The sequence below is a fragment of the Spodoptera frugiperda genome, chromosome 27, assembly GCF_023101765.2.
Source record: "Spodoptera frugiperda isolate SF20-4 chromosome 27, AGI-APGP_CSIRO_Sfru_2.0, whole genome shotgun sequence".
Classification (NCBI taxonomy): Eukaryota; Metazoa; Arthropoda; class Insecta; order Lepidoptera; family Noctuidae; genus Spodoptera; species Spodoptera frugiperda.
Window position 1 is genome coordinate 12,329,076 of NC_064238.1, and position 16,567 is coordinate 12,345,642.

General features: G+C 33.6%; 1 protein-coding gene and 1 long non-coding RNA gene across 4 annotated transcripts in view; one reads left to right on the plus strand and one right to left on the minus strand.

Moving 5' to 3' along the window:
* The window catches only part of LOC118263756 (elongation of very long chain fatty acids protein 4), a 45,137-nt gene extending 30,525 nt beyond the window's left edge, over positions 1–14,612 (plus strand). The window contains exons 5-7 of the mRNA XM_035575923.2: positions 7,021–7,148; positions 10,977–11,126; positions 14,412–14,612. Of these exons, the coding sequence (XP_035431816.1) occupies positions 7,021–7,148; positions 10,977–11,126; positions 14,412–14,495 (362 nt within the window). The 3' untranslated portion in view covers positions 14,496–14,612. The remainder of the gene's footprint in view (positions 1–7,020; positions 7,149–10,976; positions 11,127–14,411) is intronic.
* On the minus strand, positions 2,587–5,627 carry LOC126912611 (uncharacterized). Of its 3 annotated transcripts, none has more exons than XR_007707308.1 (4): positions 5,521–5,627; positions 3,815–4,078; positions 3,279–3,747; positions 2,587–2,926 (listed from the first exon to the last, which is right to left on the minus strand). It is a non-coding gene; the product is annotated as an uncharacterized LOC126912611 (long non-coding RNA). The 3 variants fall into 3 exon arrangements; XR_007707307.1 differs by lacking the exon at positions 5,521–5,627 and adding an exon at positions 4,917–5,154; XR_007707306.1 differs by lacking the exon at positions 5,521–5,627 and adding an exon at positions 4,187–4,423.
* Positions 14,613–16,567: the final 1,955 nt, after the last annotated feature.

Genomic DNA, 16,567 nt, shown 5'->3' on the forward strand with positions numbered 1-16,567 from the left:
AGGCACTGGCAGAAGCTAGTATAAGATAAGACTGACGATAATTGTAAACTAATGTCAGTATAATGATTCTTTAGAATTTTTTGCCAAAAATAAAACTATGATTGAATTTGAAAATCAAAAAAGTAATACTCTACTTAACCTGAAGCTCTAACCTTTACACCAAATCAGCTAGACAGTCAACGTACAGACATTGTATTAATTTATTTACGGGAAAATTAGGAAAGTGAAAACGTACGACCCTTTTCGAAATGAATACTTATTGAAATACTCGTGTACAGCTCTTGCACGTGTATTTCAATATTTTTAACTTAGTTTAAAACTCCAGTCTCCAATAAGTTACTCCGTTAAGCAGTTTATTCTTAGCATCCGGAGCTGCGGACTACCTAGCGGGTTTACCGGGGTTCCGGTTCGAAAAGCAGGATTAGGAACGGGGTGGTTTTCAGTCAGTAAGAGTCTGACACTCCTTTGCGCCTCGCCCAAGGCGAGAGAAGACATTGGACGATTCCCCCCCCCCCCTCAAAAGAAAAGGTTATTCTTAGCATAAAATAAGCCGCAGGGATAGCTATAGAAAATATAAAACTGTACACCATAATCCATGTAATGCTTTAATTATGATTCGTGTTAGTATACAAGAATAAATTCAAAAGAATAATTGTCACGCATCTTATCCCCGAAGGGGTAAGCAGAGGTGCACACTATGGCACGTAATGCCACTGTACAATGTACACCAACTTTGCACAATTTATATTATAAGCCCCAATGTAATATGGTGGTGAGAGCCTATATCAAAAGAATACTAACAAATAATCATATAGGCGATTGTCTTTGATCACGTAACCATAATTATTTGTCATCTAATTACAGAAAAAAGGTATTGATTCAATGATGACATACATTTTACAATGAGGACGAAATATTTCCTCGTAATAAAATATTTGCTTAATAAGTAGGTACATAATATATTTATTTTTAATACCAATATTAGCAGTGACAGATGTCAAATAAAGCGAAGGGCACACGTTCTGCATATTTGTTAAGGACTTGACGACTGAACCTGTAGTACGAATTAATTCCTTCCATAATTTGATTTGAACGCCGTCAGTGACGAATATGCCTTTAGCAGGTACTTTCAAAATAATTATGATATACGTACCATAAAGTGTTTTGTTACGCTTAGAGATAAAATAAGCACTACTGTGCTAAAATTTCTCAGTAGAAATACGTAGTCTGGAATGGGCATTGTTCATAATTTATAAAATTTCGTAATTGAAAAACCATTTCGAGGAATAGACTTACTAATCATTATGGACTAATTAAAAATTTTAAATATTTATTATTTATTGATATTTCGTTAAAATACGGTTGACCTTACTTGTCCTTAAAATTGCGTCATTAGGATCGTTGCCTCATGTTTCAAAAATTAAAAAGTTTTAAATCAAACCGACAACTGTCAAGTATAAAAGTCATGTCAGTTTGTTTCGGTTTTGTTTACAAAAAATACAAAGTTTCAAATTCCAAGTTTTTTCTGCATAAAGTGAAAATGGAATACAGAAAGTGCTTTGTTCCAAGTTGCAGCAGTAATTGTAAAAATAGTCCAAACAAAATCTTCGTTCGCAATAGGGAAGACTTACGATAGAAGTGGTGTCGAGAAGCTGGTGCGAAATATTACAAAGTTTATACTATGTATTGTCGCGAAGATCATTTTAATGTAAGTATCACAGAAGTAATATACTCCTCTGATATTGTCAGTCCCATTATTGTCCATATCATATGTTAAATTACGTTTTATCACAGGTTTTATTGTGTACAGCCTATATTAAGGTTATTTTTATTGACAGTTCTATTCAGACAGCTATTATTGACAGTTGTACTTTTTTAATGCAACCACACTATGGCACAGATACTATCGTTCTGTCCATAAGATGACGTCACCCATATCAAAAAGTGGAAAATCTTAAAAAAATATTTTTGAGGTGGTTTCTGATCCTTTTATCAAAATATTCAAATTAGTTTCTTTAAATGGTCTATATTATCAAAAAAATCAATAAAAACACAAGGTAATTTTTTTGAACAATGCCCATTGTGCCCGGTATTTGGGCAATTGGTGCACCTCCTTTCATGGTAGTTATAACACAAATAGTGAAAAGTGGATGGTACATTGTACAGTGACATCGTGCGCCGTAATATGCAACCCTGCCTACCCCTTCGGGGTTAAAAGGCGTGACGTTACTAAACTCTCTTCGACGTAAGATATTTACCATACTTTTGGCAAGTGGGTTGCAGATCGTAGTTCAACAGGTTCAGATTTTTCAAAGAGCTCTATAACCCGCTATCAGATCTATTCATTGTAATACATATTTTACTCCATGTTTTGATTATTATATAATACTAGCTGACCCAGCGAACTTCGTACCGCTTTCGCGTAGCAATGATGCTCTACTTTATTTTGTATAGCTGAGTTATGTATGAGTCCCTATTCAATTTGAATTGGAATCTATAAATATCCTCCATATAAAAATGAATCCATAATTTCCTGATCTCACTATACCTGAAAAGGACTTTACTAATTAAAAAAAAAACAAAATATATTTTCATAATAGTATTTATTTCATAGGATTCAATCATTTCACTGTCCTGCAGGCGCCTTATCGGCTCTGATGACAATTTTGTGATTATCTGATGGCATGCGGTCTAATGCATTTGTGAATGTCTAATGCATCGGTCTAATGCAACTAATTCATTGTGTTGAAGGAAAAATGTTTGAAGTTGTTCATCACAATGGATCTCTTTACTGAGTTGTTGTGTGCGCAACGCTGATCGACTTCTCTTGCTGAATTGTCCATAAAATATATTTGCAAAAATGTATAGTCTTCAACAGGCACTGGCAATAAGGAACCTGTTTGATGATATATTTGAATCCCTGAATCTGCAAGAATATAAATATGTATACAGGCAATTGTATAGCAAATTGTACCACCATGTGGCTCGCAAAATACTGCCACAATACTTTACATCATTTCAAATTAAAACTACTTTTAACCTCGACATTAAACAGCCTTCCACGGCAGCTTTAGGTAGTAGGCTTTACCAAGAACATCTTGCTCATGCCACTATAAAATACAACATGTTATAAATGTTGCTGATTAAGTCTTCGGATTATAGACTATTATTAGTAATTTGATTTATTGTTTACAAAATAAACACATCACTGACTCGACATATTTTGCACCAGCTACATGGTTTTAAAACTAAAAAAAAACGTTTGCCATTATACTTACTTGCTAAAAGTAGGCAAAAAATTGTCTCGTATAACTTTTGTTGCCCCAAATGATGTCATTTGAAAGCAATTATTGTACTGCTGGATATGAGTCAAAAATGAACCAATGAATGTAGTGGCTCTGGTGGCGGTACCAATGGCGTCAATTTGACTTGGCCGCTGGCGCAACACAATCCAGAGGCTTAATTTTTTAATTCCAATCCCAATGTGGACACACAATGTTCATTAGTCCAACATAGCAACAATTTGCTCTGAACTGTAATCAATTGCCACATTATAACTGAATGCAGCTTTGTGGGGATTAAACACAACATTTCTATCGAAATATCGATTCAGTTTAAGTTCATTTCGCGCTTCGCGATGCTCATCAGTTTGATTTGCTCTTATATTTCTTTGACTTGCCGTATTTCGAGTTCTGCGGCCTAAGCTTGTACGTCTGGTTGGTAGCATTGTTAAAAACGAAATTCCAACTGAAAATAAAAAGCTCTCATACATTTTCTGCATAACCGTGTATACCAAATTGTATGCTCGGTGTACCTGTTGGCGTTGCTGGTCGTTTGTTCTGCGTCTATTGGCTGTGAATCGGCGTGATTGTCGTTGTTGTAATCTTATCACTTCATTGCGTTCAGCTCGTGTATCTTCAGATTGTTCTTGACGCAATCGCGCCATGCTTACACGTGCATCAGTAGTTTCTTGCTGGATTTCTTCTTCAGATCTTTCGGATCTGAAATTTCTCTTGCTTCTGGTTTTACTTGTATTACGGCTCAAATCAGCGCCTTTGCGTTTTCGTGGCATTGTTCGCTGTACAAAATACACATAATTAGAACTAACAAAATTACTTAAGAATGAAAAACATCGTAATTATATTGTTATTAACAATAATTTGAGTATAAAAATAAATATACTTACAACAACACAAAAGTCGTTGTTGGTAGGGACCCCTGACACGTGTTGAATATTTTTAGGTTATAATTAATAATAACAGATATTATTATCTTATCTTATATTATTAATTTACTATTAATTAATTAATTGTATAATTAATTTAAGAGAGTTATTATTAGTATTATTTATAATTAATAATGAGAGATACACTGACAGTAAACGTCACTACTAAGTTTGATGCATAAACACACATAAACATTAATGATGGCCGACAACTGTGGAGGGAGTGAGAGAAACAGGAGACCGGCTTCGGTCTCATCCCCACTCCGCGTTGTTCACTGGGTAGTTACACCGATATAGTCTGGCCAATGAGTATCCAGAGTAAAAGCGCGGAAAATTTTAAAAATTAATTAAATTACTAAAATGATTAATAAAAAATAGGGGTTGGTGATAGAAGGGCAAAAACTTAGGGTTGTATGTATTTTTGAATATCGTATCATAAAAAAAGAAATAAAAAAAAAATTGTCGAAAAAATGAAAAAACAAATTTGAGGGGTGGATCTTTCGGATCTGAAATTTCTCTTGCTTCTGGTTTTACTTGTATTACGGCTCAAATCAGCGCCTTTGCGTTTTCGTGGCATTGTTCGCTGTACAAAATACACATAATTAGAACTAACAAAATTACTTAAGAATGAAAAACATCGTAATTATATTGTTATTAACAATAATTTGAGTATAAAAATAAATATACTTACAACAACACAAAAGTCGTTGTTGGTAGGGACCCCTGACACGTGTTGAATATTTTTAGGTTATAATTAATAATAACAGATATTATTATCTTATCTTATATTATTAATTTACTATTAATTAATTAATTGTATAATTAATTTAAGAGAGTTATTATTAGTATTATTTATAATTAATAATGAGAGATACACTGACAGTAAACGTCACTACTAAGTTTGATGCATAAACACACATAAACATTAATGATGGCCGACAACTGTGGAGGGAGTGAGAGAAACAGGAGACCGGCTTCGGTCTCATCCCCACTCCGCGTTGTTCACTGGGTAGTTACACCGATATAGTCTGGCCAATGAGTATCCAGAGTAAAAGCGCGGAAAATTTTAAAAATTAATTAAATTACTAAAATGATTAATAAAAAATAGGGGTTGGTGATAGAAGGGCAAAAACTTAGGGTTGTATGTATTTTTGAATATCGTATCATAAAAAAAGAAATAAAAAAAAAATTGTCGAAAAAATGAAAAAACAAATTTGAGGGGTGGACCACCCTTATTATTTAGGGGTGTGAAAAATAGATGTTAGCCGATTCTCAGACCTACTCAATATGCTTACCAAATTTCAGAGGAATCGGTCGAGCCGTTTCGGAGGAGTTTGGAGACTAACTTTGTGACACGAGAATTTTATATATAAGATTATATTCCAAAAAAGACGTAGAAATTACAACTATTAATATTTTGGTAAATGTTATGTAGACAAATACACGAATTCTGATAAATTCAGTTACATTGTGCTTTTTCCTAGAAGAATCGTTATTTCAATCGTATTTTCTCTATTTAATCAGTTACTATTGATACAGAGTGCTACAAACAATTCTATATAAACAGTTTCATTGAAATTCTAGGAAACTTTTTGCTTTTTTGGTCATTGTGAGCCCAGTTTTTCAACATACTTTTACTTTTATATAAATAGATAGACGATAAAAGTAAATAGACATAGTTTTCTACAACCAAGATCAAAATATTTGCACAGTCGGCATTTTTATCTTATTTCTTTTTTCTTTTAATCAGCCCTTTTTAAACGACTTCAAAAAAGGAGGTTCACAGTTTGACCTGTATGTATGTATGTGTGTTTTTGCGCAATTACCTCGCGTTTGGCTGAACCGATTTTATTGCGGTTTTCAGCGCAATTTTTCAGACTTAGGAGAAAGTTTTCGGGATATTTCACAACTTAAATAAATAATAGAGGCAGTAAAGAAAACTTAAAGCGGTTCCCTTTTTAAAAGAAGTTTTATCACATTTTAAATTGTGATTGGCTCAATGTATTTTCACTTTTCGAAATAAAATTCTCTAATCCTAACATCTAGACTTCAACGAATCGATTGAGATCTAATTTATTAGCATGTGTTAGGGCTAAGATGTAAAGACTAGATTTGCGTAAATAAGTTTGATACAGTGAGCCGGCTTTCATTACATTTACTTGCGAAACGAATTTATTCTTTGAAGTTTATCGATGATAAAAGACCCGTAGCTTGTTAAGTGTAGAGTAATCAGTGCATATTTTTATACAAATAAGATAAAAAGAAATATTCAATCCTCTAATTTCTTAACAGTTTTAAGCTAATTTAATTGGCACTTTTATTAATGCCTTATTTTTGATAAGATATGTTATCATGCATACATCTCTTGTGTCTTTGCATTCAAATAGTAATCATTTTTCTTCAAAAATTCACCATGAGATTGATGTCAATCTCGCTAAATGATGAATCTCAACCATGCTCATTTTTTCACGACATATCTACAGTGCAATAATCAGGTTACAGGAGGTGTATTCTTGTTAACCGATCATTTCCAACAATAAAATAATATACATAAAAATATTTTATACTAAACGTTTTTAATGTGCTTAATTGCTTACATTGTATGGCCATCAAGATTAAAAGATTGTACCAAATAATAGATTGATCGGACCTTACGAAGGGGGTTACACGCCAATTACTAAACTTGACCCAAACAAACAAACAGATCACGAAAAATAAAGCTGTATAAAAACTTACTTTTACTTCAAAATAGGTACATTACTTTCAGTTTTATTAACAAAGAATTTCCTTTCCAGCTTTCCTGCCCGCTATGGTGAACAGTGGCATCCACGTGCTCATGTACACGTACTACGGACTCTCCGTGTTCGGCCCAGCCGTCAGCAAATACCTCTGGTGGAAGAAATACCTGACTGTATTGCAGCTGGTAAGTTCACTACCGATTTAGCACTTTATTAGGCTTAGGTTAGAGTTCAGATTCGGTTGGCAGCACATGTATGTAAGGAATAAGGAAAAAATAGATTTTTTTTTCAACATGATAAACGTGCCTTTTGGAAAATTTGGAGTTGGAGTGTATATTGCAAGGTAATGCAATTACTCTCACCAATATTATTCAAGTTGTTTAGTAGACAGATTTTTTATGGATTAAGCCGGTAAACGAGTAGACGGATCATCTGATGGCAAGCAATAACCGTCACTCATGGACACTTAAAACACCAGAGGCGTTACAAAGCGCGTTACTGGCTTTTTGGGGTTAGGAATTTAAGGATTGTTGGGGAATCGGGGATTGGGAAGGGGTAATTGGGTGTCCGGTAACCTTCCTCACATAAAGAAACACAAGGCGTTGTTTCACGTCGATTTTCTATGAGGCCATGGTATCACTCCGGTCAAGCCGGCCCATTCGTGTCCAAGCATGGCTCTCCCATATTTCTTTAATGAAATCGAAAACTATTCAATAGGTACCAAAAAATAATTCCAACTAGTATTTTTCAACTAAAATTGGCTTCCAGAGAAAACTGTTATATACCTGACCATTTGGCAGTTTAGTATATGATACAACAAACAAAAGCGTATATAAAATACGACTGAATATCGCGCTAGAGGATTTCTACAAAACTGTCCATAGGTATTTGTTACAAAATTCTTTGAAATTCAACGTAGAGAGGAATTTTGCCAATTTTCAAATAGATTATCCGCTATGATATTAATGGTTTTTAGTTTAGGAAAATGTATAAAAGTTACGCTTTTGCATTTCCAGGAGGAAAATTTGCATATACGGAGGCTTATCCTCCCCTGACATATAAATTTTGTTATGTGAATGCTCCATTGAGAATCGTAACCAAATATTTAGTAGCACAAATAACAATAATGTCTGAATCGGAATGATTAATGATATGGGGTACTGTTATTAACAAATTCCGATGTAATATCGGGTGCTTTTCGATGATACAATGTGTTATTTCAGATTCATTTGTTTTAAATATTTGAAATGTTTTATTATGTTTGTATCGTTCTGGTTAAAATAACTAAAAGTAATTTGCGGAACGCGTAGTGGGTATAATATTTGCCATGGTCTAGTATGTAAGCTTTAATATGTATATTATTGTAAATAGCGAATAGTTCGTTATTTATTCCTATAGAACATTAAATGAAAAAGGAGAAAAGCAACAATAAGACATACCGGCCTAATTGAGAACCTTTTTGGTAAGTCGGTTAAAAAAGAGACTATGACTTTAAGTAGGCAGATCTAACGGAGCTCGGGCTTGAGGAGCAGGAGTAGGAACGGGGTTTTTAATCAGTAAAAGTCTGACACTCTCTCGTCTCACACAAGGCGGGAGAAGTAATTGGATTATTTCCACACTCAAAAAAAAGTAGGCACATAAACACATTATGCAAATAAGCAGGCGCTTTGCTTTCCTAAAAAATGAAACTTTTGTGAAAACAAAAGCAAGCTGCGCAGTTTAAACATAGCCTTACTTTGTTGATTTACGAGGAGCGTATACCTTATTACTTAGAAACATATCTCGTAACATACGGTATCCTTTCTGTTTAAATATTTAACTACTCCAAGTAAAACAAGATAAATTACTCGCTTACTACTTTCGTTGCTAACGAAACAGTGTGACTCTAAGAAAAGAAAGGTACTAGGTATGGACGTAGGTAAATACTGCACCTGACTAATTCTAGTTGGTGTAAAAAAATCATCATATTATAAGGTTATTATTTAAAAAAAACTTTGCCATATAACATTTCTCTTCTGGACTGATTGAAAAAGAAAAACTAACCTATAGAGTTTCTTGCTTGTTCGTCTCTAAAGGAATCTACACTTTGGAACGAGCAAATAGCTTTACTAAAGGACTGACCGACAGACAGACATTTTTAATATTATTATGTTTGCTTTGACGTTTAAAAGTGTCTTTCTGGTCTATTTGAAATAAATAATTTTGCTTTGACTGTGAGTCTTTAGCAATCGTTTTTAGAACGAAATCGTTACTAAGGAATAATTTGACTAATAAATTAAATGTCTCTGTGTATGTCAGTTAATAACAACGAGATTAATTCATGATCTCTGTTATTTAATATAATTTATTCCATGCCTAAATATAATACGTTTATTAACGATCAATATTTTAACTCCATATACATATTTATACACAAGTTATTTACCGAAACACGCCATAGTATGCCATCGCGTGTTCACAAAGCCTTTGTTTTCTTTCAATGTTATGAAATACTTTTTGTGACGTAATAATAATTAGACAGCATGATAATTACTTATTTCAAACTTTATGCTTATTTGAGTTACGTTAGTTCCGGCAAATAATGTATTTACAGTTTAAATAAAGTTGCATCATTAAAAATTATGAGTCAGCATAGTTGATCGTCTTCTGCGTAACGTGTAGCGGGTAAAATTCCCGTACAGAGCAATTCTGTGCGTGATATACGAATTTATAGTCCTCATCTAGTTATTTAAGAGATTGACGTGTAAAAGTGTTATTTTATAACCTATTTGCAAAATAAATATCATTTATCATTTATCATTTATGTTTCGGGTTTGGGTGTCAAGTGTATGTGAACTTGTATGTTTGTAAACTCACCCACGACACGGAAGCAAAATTTTATATGGGCCAACGATTTTAAAAAAAAAGTTTAGTATATTCTGTTCAAACCTCGAGATACCTAATACATACTGGTATATACCTAATTTATATACAGTAAGAAGCATGTTTCCTATTAATATGAAAAAATACAAAAATTTATTAGTTTTTAAGACTACACAACCTACTTATTATAGAAAAAACAGCCTTATCTGTCCAATCCTATTAAGGCGTTTAACTGCCTATGCCTAATAAATAAAAAATAAGAGCCATAAGGACCAATATTGATAGTTATAGAAAGTATTATCGTGACCACTAAGGGTTTTCACGCCATTTCTTTCTACAAAGTACCTATTATTAAATTCTAGAATAATATCCTTATAAGTCCTACACAAAACTAGGATATTTCCGAAATATTTACCAAAAAAGTCAAACACTCCGGTAAACTCATAAAATATTCTAGAAGCAATACAATAATGTTCGCAAAAAAGGACAATCTCGTTTCTTATATCGAAAGTACTACAATAATGTGTTTCGTATAATGTATTGAATTTGTATTGTTGTACAAACCGATATTCCTATATCCAGGTTGCTAAGGAGGCACTTAATACGTAACACCACAGTAAAAAAAAATACCACACCATTTTTTGCTATATTATGTCCTTGAAGCTATTGGACTTATAATCTTGGTGGTTATTGATTTTTTTTTTTATAATGACCCTTTGTGAAACGGGTAGCCATAAATAGGCTTTCCCGTATCGGAAAATGTACTAATGGCTTTTTTTCCGTTTTTCGGTAATTCTCTGTCCCTGTTACATCATTAATTGGGACTTATAACAAAACTGGCAAAAATGGTGTTTCGTTTAATAACAAAAGTTACCAGTCATACGTATCTAATGTGCAGATCACCGCTACTTTAACCTTAGGGAATAAAATACTTATTAATTGTTATGTTTTTTGGCTTACGCGTTATAATTTGCTTTAATTATTTGACGAGGAACTTGACTGGTTTCATGCTAGAGGCATGCTAGAGAATACGTCGTAATATGAAATTATTACGTTAGTAAGCCGAAACACATAATAATTGATTAAGTATATTTCATGAAAGACTTGTAATTATGTTTGTCTCCAACTAATAAAATCTCTCATAATTTCAGATCCAGTTCACCTGTGCCCTGCTCCTCGGTATCAACGGCATCAGGACCGGCTGCGAGTTCCCGCTGTGGATGCACTACGTCCTCATCATCTACATGATTTCCTTCATCATCCTCTTCGGAAACTTCTACATGAAGGCGTATATTGCTAAGGTTAGTTGAGTTTACAAAGATTTTATTTAATACCTATTAATTGTTTGGCGATTTGGAGTAATAAATAGTACCTTTTAGTTGACTCAATCTTTGTTAAATATCGACTTAAAAAGATCATTTTTAAGTAACAAATTGAGCGCAGCAGTGTTTACCAACAAGCAAACAGATATCCTGATGGTTAGCACTCACCGTCGCCCATGGACACCCAGAACACCAGAGGTGTTACAAGTGTGTTGTCGGCCTTTTAGGGGTTATGTTTTTAAGGGTTGTTGGGGAATCGGGGATTGGGAAGGGGGGTACCTAATTGGGCGTCCTGTAACCTCACGTAGAAAACGCAAGCATTGTTTCACTACTTTTCGTGCCGAAAAATGGCTTTCCCACACTTGTTGTGGTTAAAAGTTTGTATACAGATTAAAGGGCTAACATGTAAGACCGTTGTATAAGATATTATCATCTAACCCACTCAAACTTTACTGGTCATTCAAACGCATATTATATCACATAAGTTTACCTCTACAAAATTACTCACAAATCTTACGCAATCATCCCAAATAAGCCCTTCAAATCGGACAATAGTAACGAAACGAAATTTCACGAATAATAAATAAATTCATACCAAAGATTAATGAGAAGTTATAGTTTATAGTTACGTGAACAGTTACGTAAACTTCCGAGTGAAAGTCAACGCGACCGGCTATACAGTCTGCAGTTATGTCATGGATCATTTTACTTTCTTAAGTCACTAAGTAGGGGGAAGTTGAAAGTATTGTCAATACTACCTAAGTGTGAAGAGTCTTGTCTTGACTGTGAGGAAAGTTCCGTTTCGTTCTGTTTTTGTGTCAGTCGGCCATTTTGTGTCAATACGTTTTTGAGAGGTGATCTCGGAAATTGATGTTTGTTTTATTATGCAAGCGTTTTGTAGCTGGTGCCTAATGGTTACTTTTCTCTGATCAGTTATTATTGTAATGTGATCCATTTTATATTTAACTTTTTACCTTTAAATACGCTCGGTGATAACTTAGAAAGTAGATACTGAATAAATTTTGACTGAACATGAGTTATTTAAGCGTAATGAGTTTGTTTATTTGAAACAATTGAGTTAGTTCTTCCAGGAAATATGGTATGATTTATAAATCAAAGACAATATAAAGTAGTAAAATATACGAACAAAATTCCGCGAAACAGGTGTAGGAAGATTATTCAGAGAGTTGTTTAAGATTCGTTTCGTTTCGGTCAATGAATAATAAAATTTGATCCATAAACATATTATGAATAGGGCTCATTATCATATACGTTAATGTTAAACGTTAATCGTGTTCATTAAAGTGTAGAAACTAGTATAAAGAACGATTATGATACAACAAACTACAGTTGCGAGCAAATATCTTGCTATTACTAAAGAAACATCAGTGATAAGGAGCATTAAGATAATATCATAACATAATATTAAAAGTAAAATGTGTGATTCTCAAATGATAGTACCGGAAAATGCCTTTTTCACTATGAGTTATGATCATACCCATATAGAAGTAGAAGGGCAGTGAAAGGGCTACCTTTTACGTAGATGTTAAAAACATTAAACATATTAACGTGGAAATACATTATTCTGAGTTGTAGTTATAATATGGCTTATGTTTTCAAATGGTTAGTTTAATAACCTACAGTTACCTAATAACCAAAGTTTATTAGACGCTACACTATTACCATGTGATTATGTGTTCTTTAATGTTCTTTGCTTAAAACTCATAAAAAAAGTAATTTCAACGATTTGTTTAATTTTAATTATTTTGATAATCAAAACGACAAAAGAAATATTTAGCAATACAAGCCCGAATTTCTGAAAAAAATAATTTTTAAGAGCTTCTTGAATCAAGATTACATTGACTTTAAAGTGGAAAAATAAGGGTGCTATGTAGCTATGCTAAGAAGATGTGACTATTTCCACTCATGATAAGCTCTTTAGCTATGCGAGGAAGATACGCAGCTCGAATATGCAATGTACCGACAGTAAGCAAGTCATCCATTGCACACATCCATAGCACGCATCCGTGGCGCACATCCATAGCACGCATCTATCCCTATAAAAAACAAAGCTTAACTGAGTTCCGTCCACCCGTGCTAAGCAATGTGTACCAATGAATATAACTTGTGGAGGCCAAATACATCCACAGCAATGGAGCATAGCACATTTCTGGTGAAAAAGTACCCTAATAATGTAATAATTTCACGAATTTACTTAACATAATATTAAAATTTAAATTACACACAAGACCAGGTTCATGAATAGGTACTTCTTGGCTGAATAAACGTTTAAAATATAAATTTATAGCCTTAAGTGGCTGCTCTTAATTAAAAATGGTTCCCAGAAATTCTATGTTCATTGTTATGAATCGAGGAAGCCATTAGAAAATACTTATTACACTGCTTCGCTTATATTTTGAAAACAGTTCAAAAATATGTTTAGTAAATCTGAATTTTTGTGTACATATAACTCTCAGTTCACACTTCAATCATTTAAAAACAGTCTTTATTTTTTTTCTATTACGATACACAATGGAAAATATTCAACATTAAATTTTTCGCATTCTGTTAAAAGGGCCGTTTCTTTAACACTACTTTGTTTAATATCTTTTGGCACCTATTGTCATAAAACATTGAAAAATGTTTACGAAATGTCTGTGTTTAACTGATAAGGGTAAAAATTTTCATCATTTTTGTCATTAACATGTGTATTTGAAATTAAGCATATATTCTACATACATACTACAAACTTGACTCTTGATTTGACTAAAGTTTAACATACCATTTAAGTTAATCAAGTCCCATATATCCAACAGATATTTCCGTGTCGTATTGCAGCGACAGTGAACATGCATGATTTATTCGTTCTATTCACACTATTGCTCTTCCTTATTTAGTGTAGATATACATACATACCTACATATCCTCACGCATTTAATCCCTGAAGGGGTAAACAGAGGTGCACATTATGGCACGTAATGCCACTGTACAATGTACACCCATATTTCACGATTTATGTAGTAAGTCCCATGTAATAGGTGGTGAGGCTATTGCCATTAGTGTAGACTTATCTTTTTTTTTTATTTATAGCCGCGTGCTAGGGGCAGGATAATTGACATTTATAATATATTGTTAAATTATATATTATGTTAAATATTGAAAAGATTAGAGATACAGATAGATTGTTCTCCAAACTCTCTAAAATTGTGATCAGTTTTGTAAAATTCACGTATCTATTATAATATTGATTTCTTTTATTTCCAGGGAAGCAAATGCATGGAAGTAAGGTACGGCCAGTGTCTCGACGATGAAGAAACTATAGCTCAGAGGAAACTGAAAGCAAATTAACAAAAGTACTTCTAATATACATTAATTTATTTTAAATTTAGGTAAAATGTTATGGTACGAGTAGCTCTCTTTAGAGGCTTTGTAAATGCTTAATAAAATATTTTATTATATTCGTAAGGTTGAGTTTTATTGTCTTGATGTATATCCTTTATAGGTAGGCAGAGGTGCACATTACGGCGCGTAATGCTGATACACAATGTACACCCACTTTTTAACCGACTTCAAAAAAAGGAGGAGGTTCTCAATTCGACCGTATTTTTTTTTTATGTATGTTAATCGATATCTCCGGCAGTTATAGACCGATTTGAGAAATTCTTTTTGTGTTTGAAAGAGTACGATGTCAGTGTGGTCCCATATAATTTTTTTTAAAGTCTGGCCATAAATGTGGAAGATAATCCAGGGAACTCCTCAAAAATGAACAGAATGTGCTCTGCGTTTGAGTTTAAGTGATGTATATTAGCTTATCTTTCTGAGTAACCATAAAATTCAGGACAGATAGTAGCATATCTGGTATAGAATGATGGGTAGCTTGATGTGCTGTCTGATTTACATGTGTATGTAGGTACCTAATCTGTTTGTGTTTGACAAATGCATATCTCTGGCAGTTATAGTCCGATTTGAGAAATTCTTTTTGTGTTTGAAAGAGTACGATAGCAGTGTGGTTCCATATAATTGTTTTTAAAGTCTGACCATAAATGTGGAAGATAATCCAGGGAACTCCTTAAAAATAAGCAGAATGAGCTCTGCGTTTACGTTGAAGTGATGCATACTAGCTTATCTTTCTCAGTAGCCATAAAATTCAGGACAGATAGTAGCACATCTGGTATAGAATGATGGGTAGCTTGATGTGCTGTCTGAGTTACATGACTCTGTATACCTATGTGGGTATCTAATCTGTTTGTGTGTTTGACAACTGACTATGTATGTAGCTTATGAACAGGTTACTGTTAGCTGTCGGCTCAGCAGATCATAAGTAAGGGTATCAGGTTAATATACATTTGAAAATAATATAATTATGCGTCAATATGGATAGATATTAATATTATTCATTTAAACGGCGCTGTCTCGTATGAGCAGCGCGTTTAATAGGTCGACCCATACTCAAATAAGTTATTCACTAAAAATCAAGAAATAAAAAACAATTTTAACAAAAAAAAACCGACTTCAAAAAATAAATATTCCAAAACAAATTAATATGCACTAAAAAGTAAAAGAAATAATTGCGTATTTTTCAACAACTTAATAGATCAATTAACTTTACTAACTCATCACACACATTATAATGTAAGTAGGTACAATTATTGTTATTTTTGGAGTCGGTGTCAGCCTAGGAAACGCCAACAACTAGCACGGCACGGGCGGAGTGGTGGTTAAGTACCTACTTACAACTGGTGTAAAACTGTAAGTAATGTTTTGTTGTGATAATATGTAAATAACAAACCTATCTTAGTTGGCTGACACCGACTCCAGAAATAACAATAATTGTACCTACTTACATTATAATGTGTGTGATGAGTTAGTAAAGTTAATTGATCTATTAAGTTACCTAATTTGTTTTGGAATATTTATTTTTTGAAGTCGGTTTTTTTTTGTTATTACAATTTGTGTTACAAGGCCCGTGTAATAGGAGGTGAGCCTATTGCTACCACTGAGAAATTTTCGAATAACCTAAAAAAGCCCAGGAATACTTTGCCCGACCCGGGAATCGAACCACACGACCAACGAGGCAGTCATGTACATCCAGTATATCCTTTATCCACTGCAAACGAAATGCTCACGAGAGTTCTCTCCTGGACTATAAACCTGCACTACAGGCGTATCTTCGACTGCACGGTGATCCATGGTGCGGTGACTGTACATCCGGTTACCGGGCAACAATTGGCGGGTTCGATTCCCGTACGGAGCAACTCTATGTGTGATCCACAAATTGGGATTGGGTCTGAGTATCTGAACATTTATGTTTGTAAACGCACCCACGACAAAAAAAAATAAACTAGTTTATAGAAAAAGAAAATATGGATGGGCCTAATGCCAACTGGCAAACCATCATAACCCCCAATTCCTTTCCACTT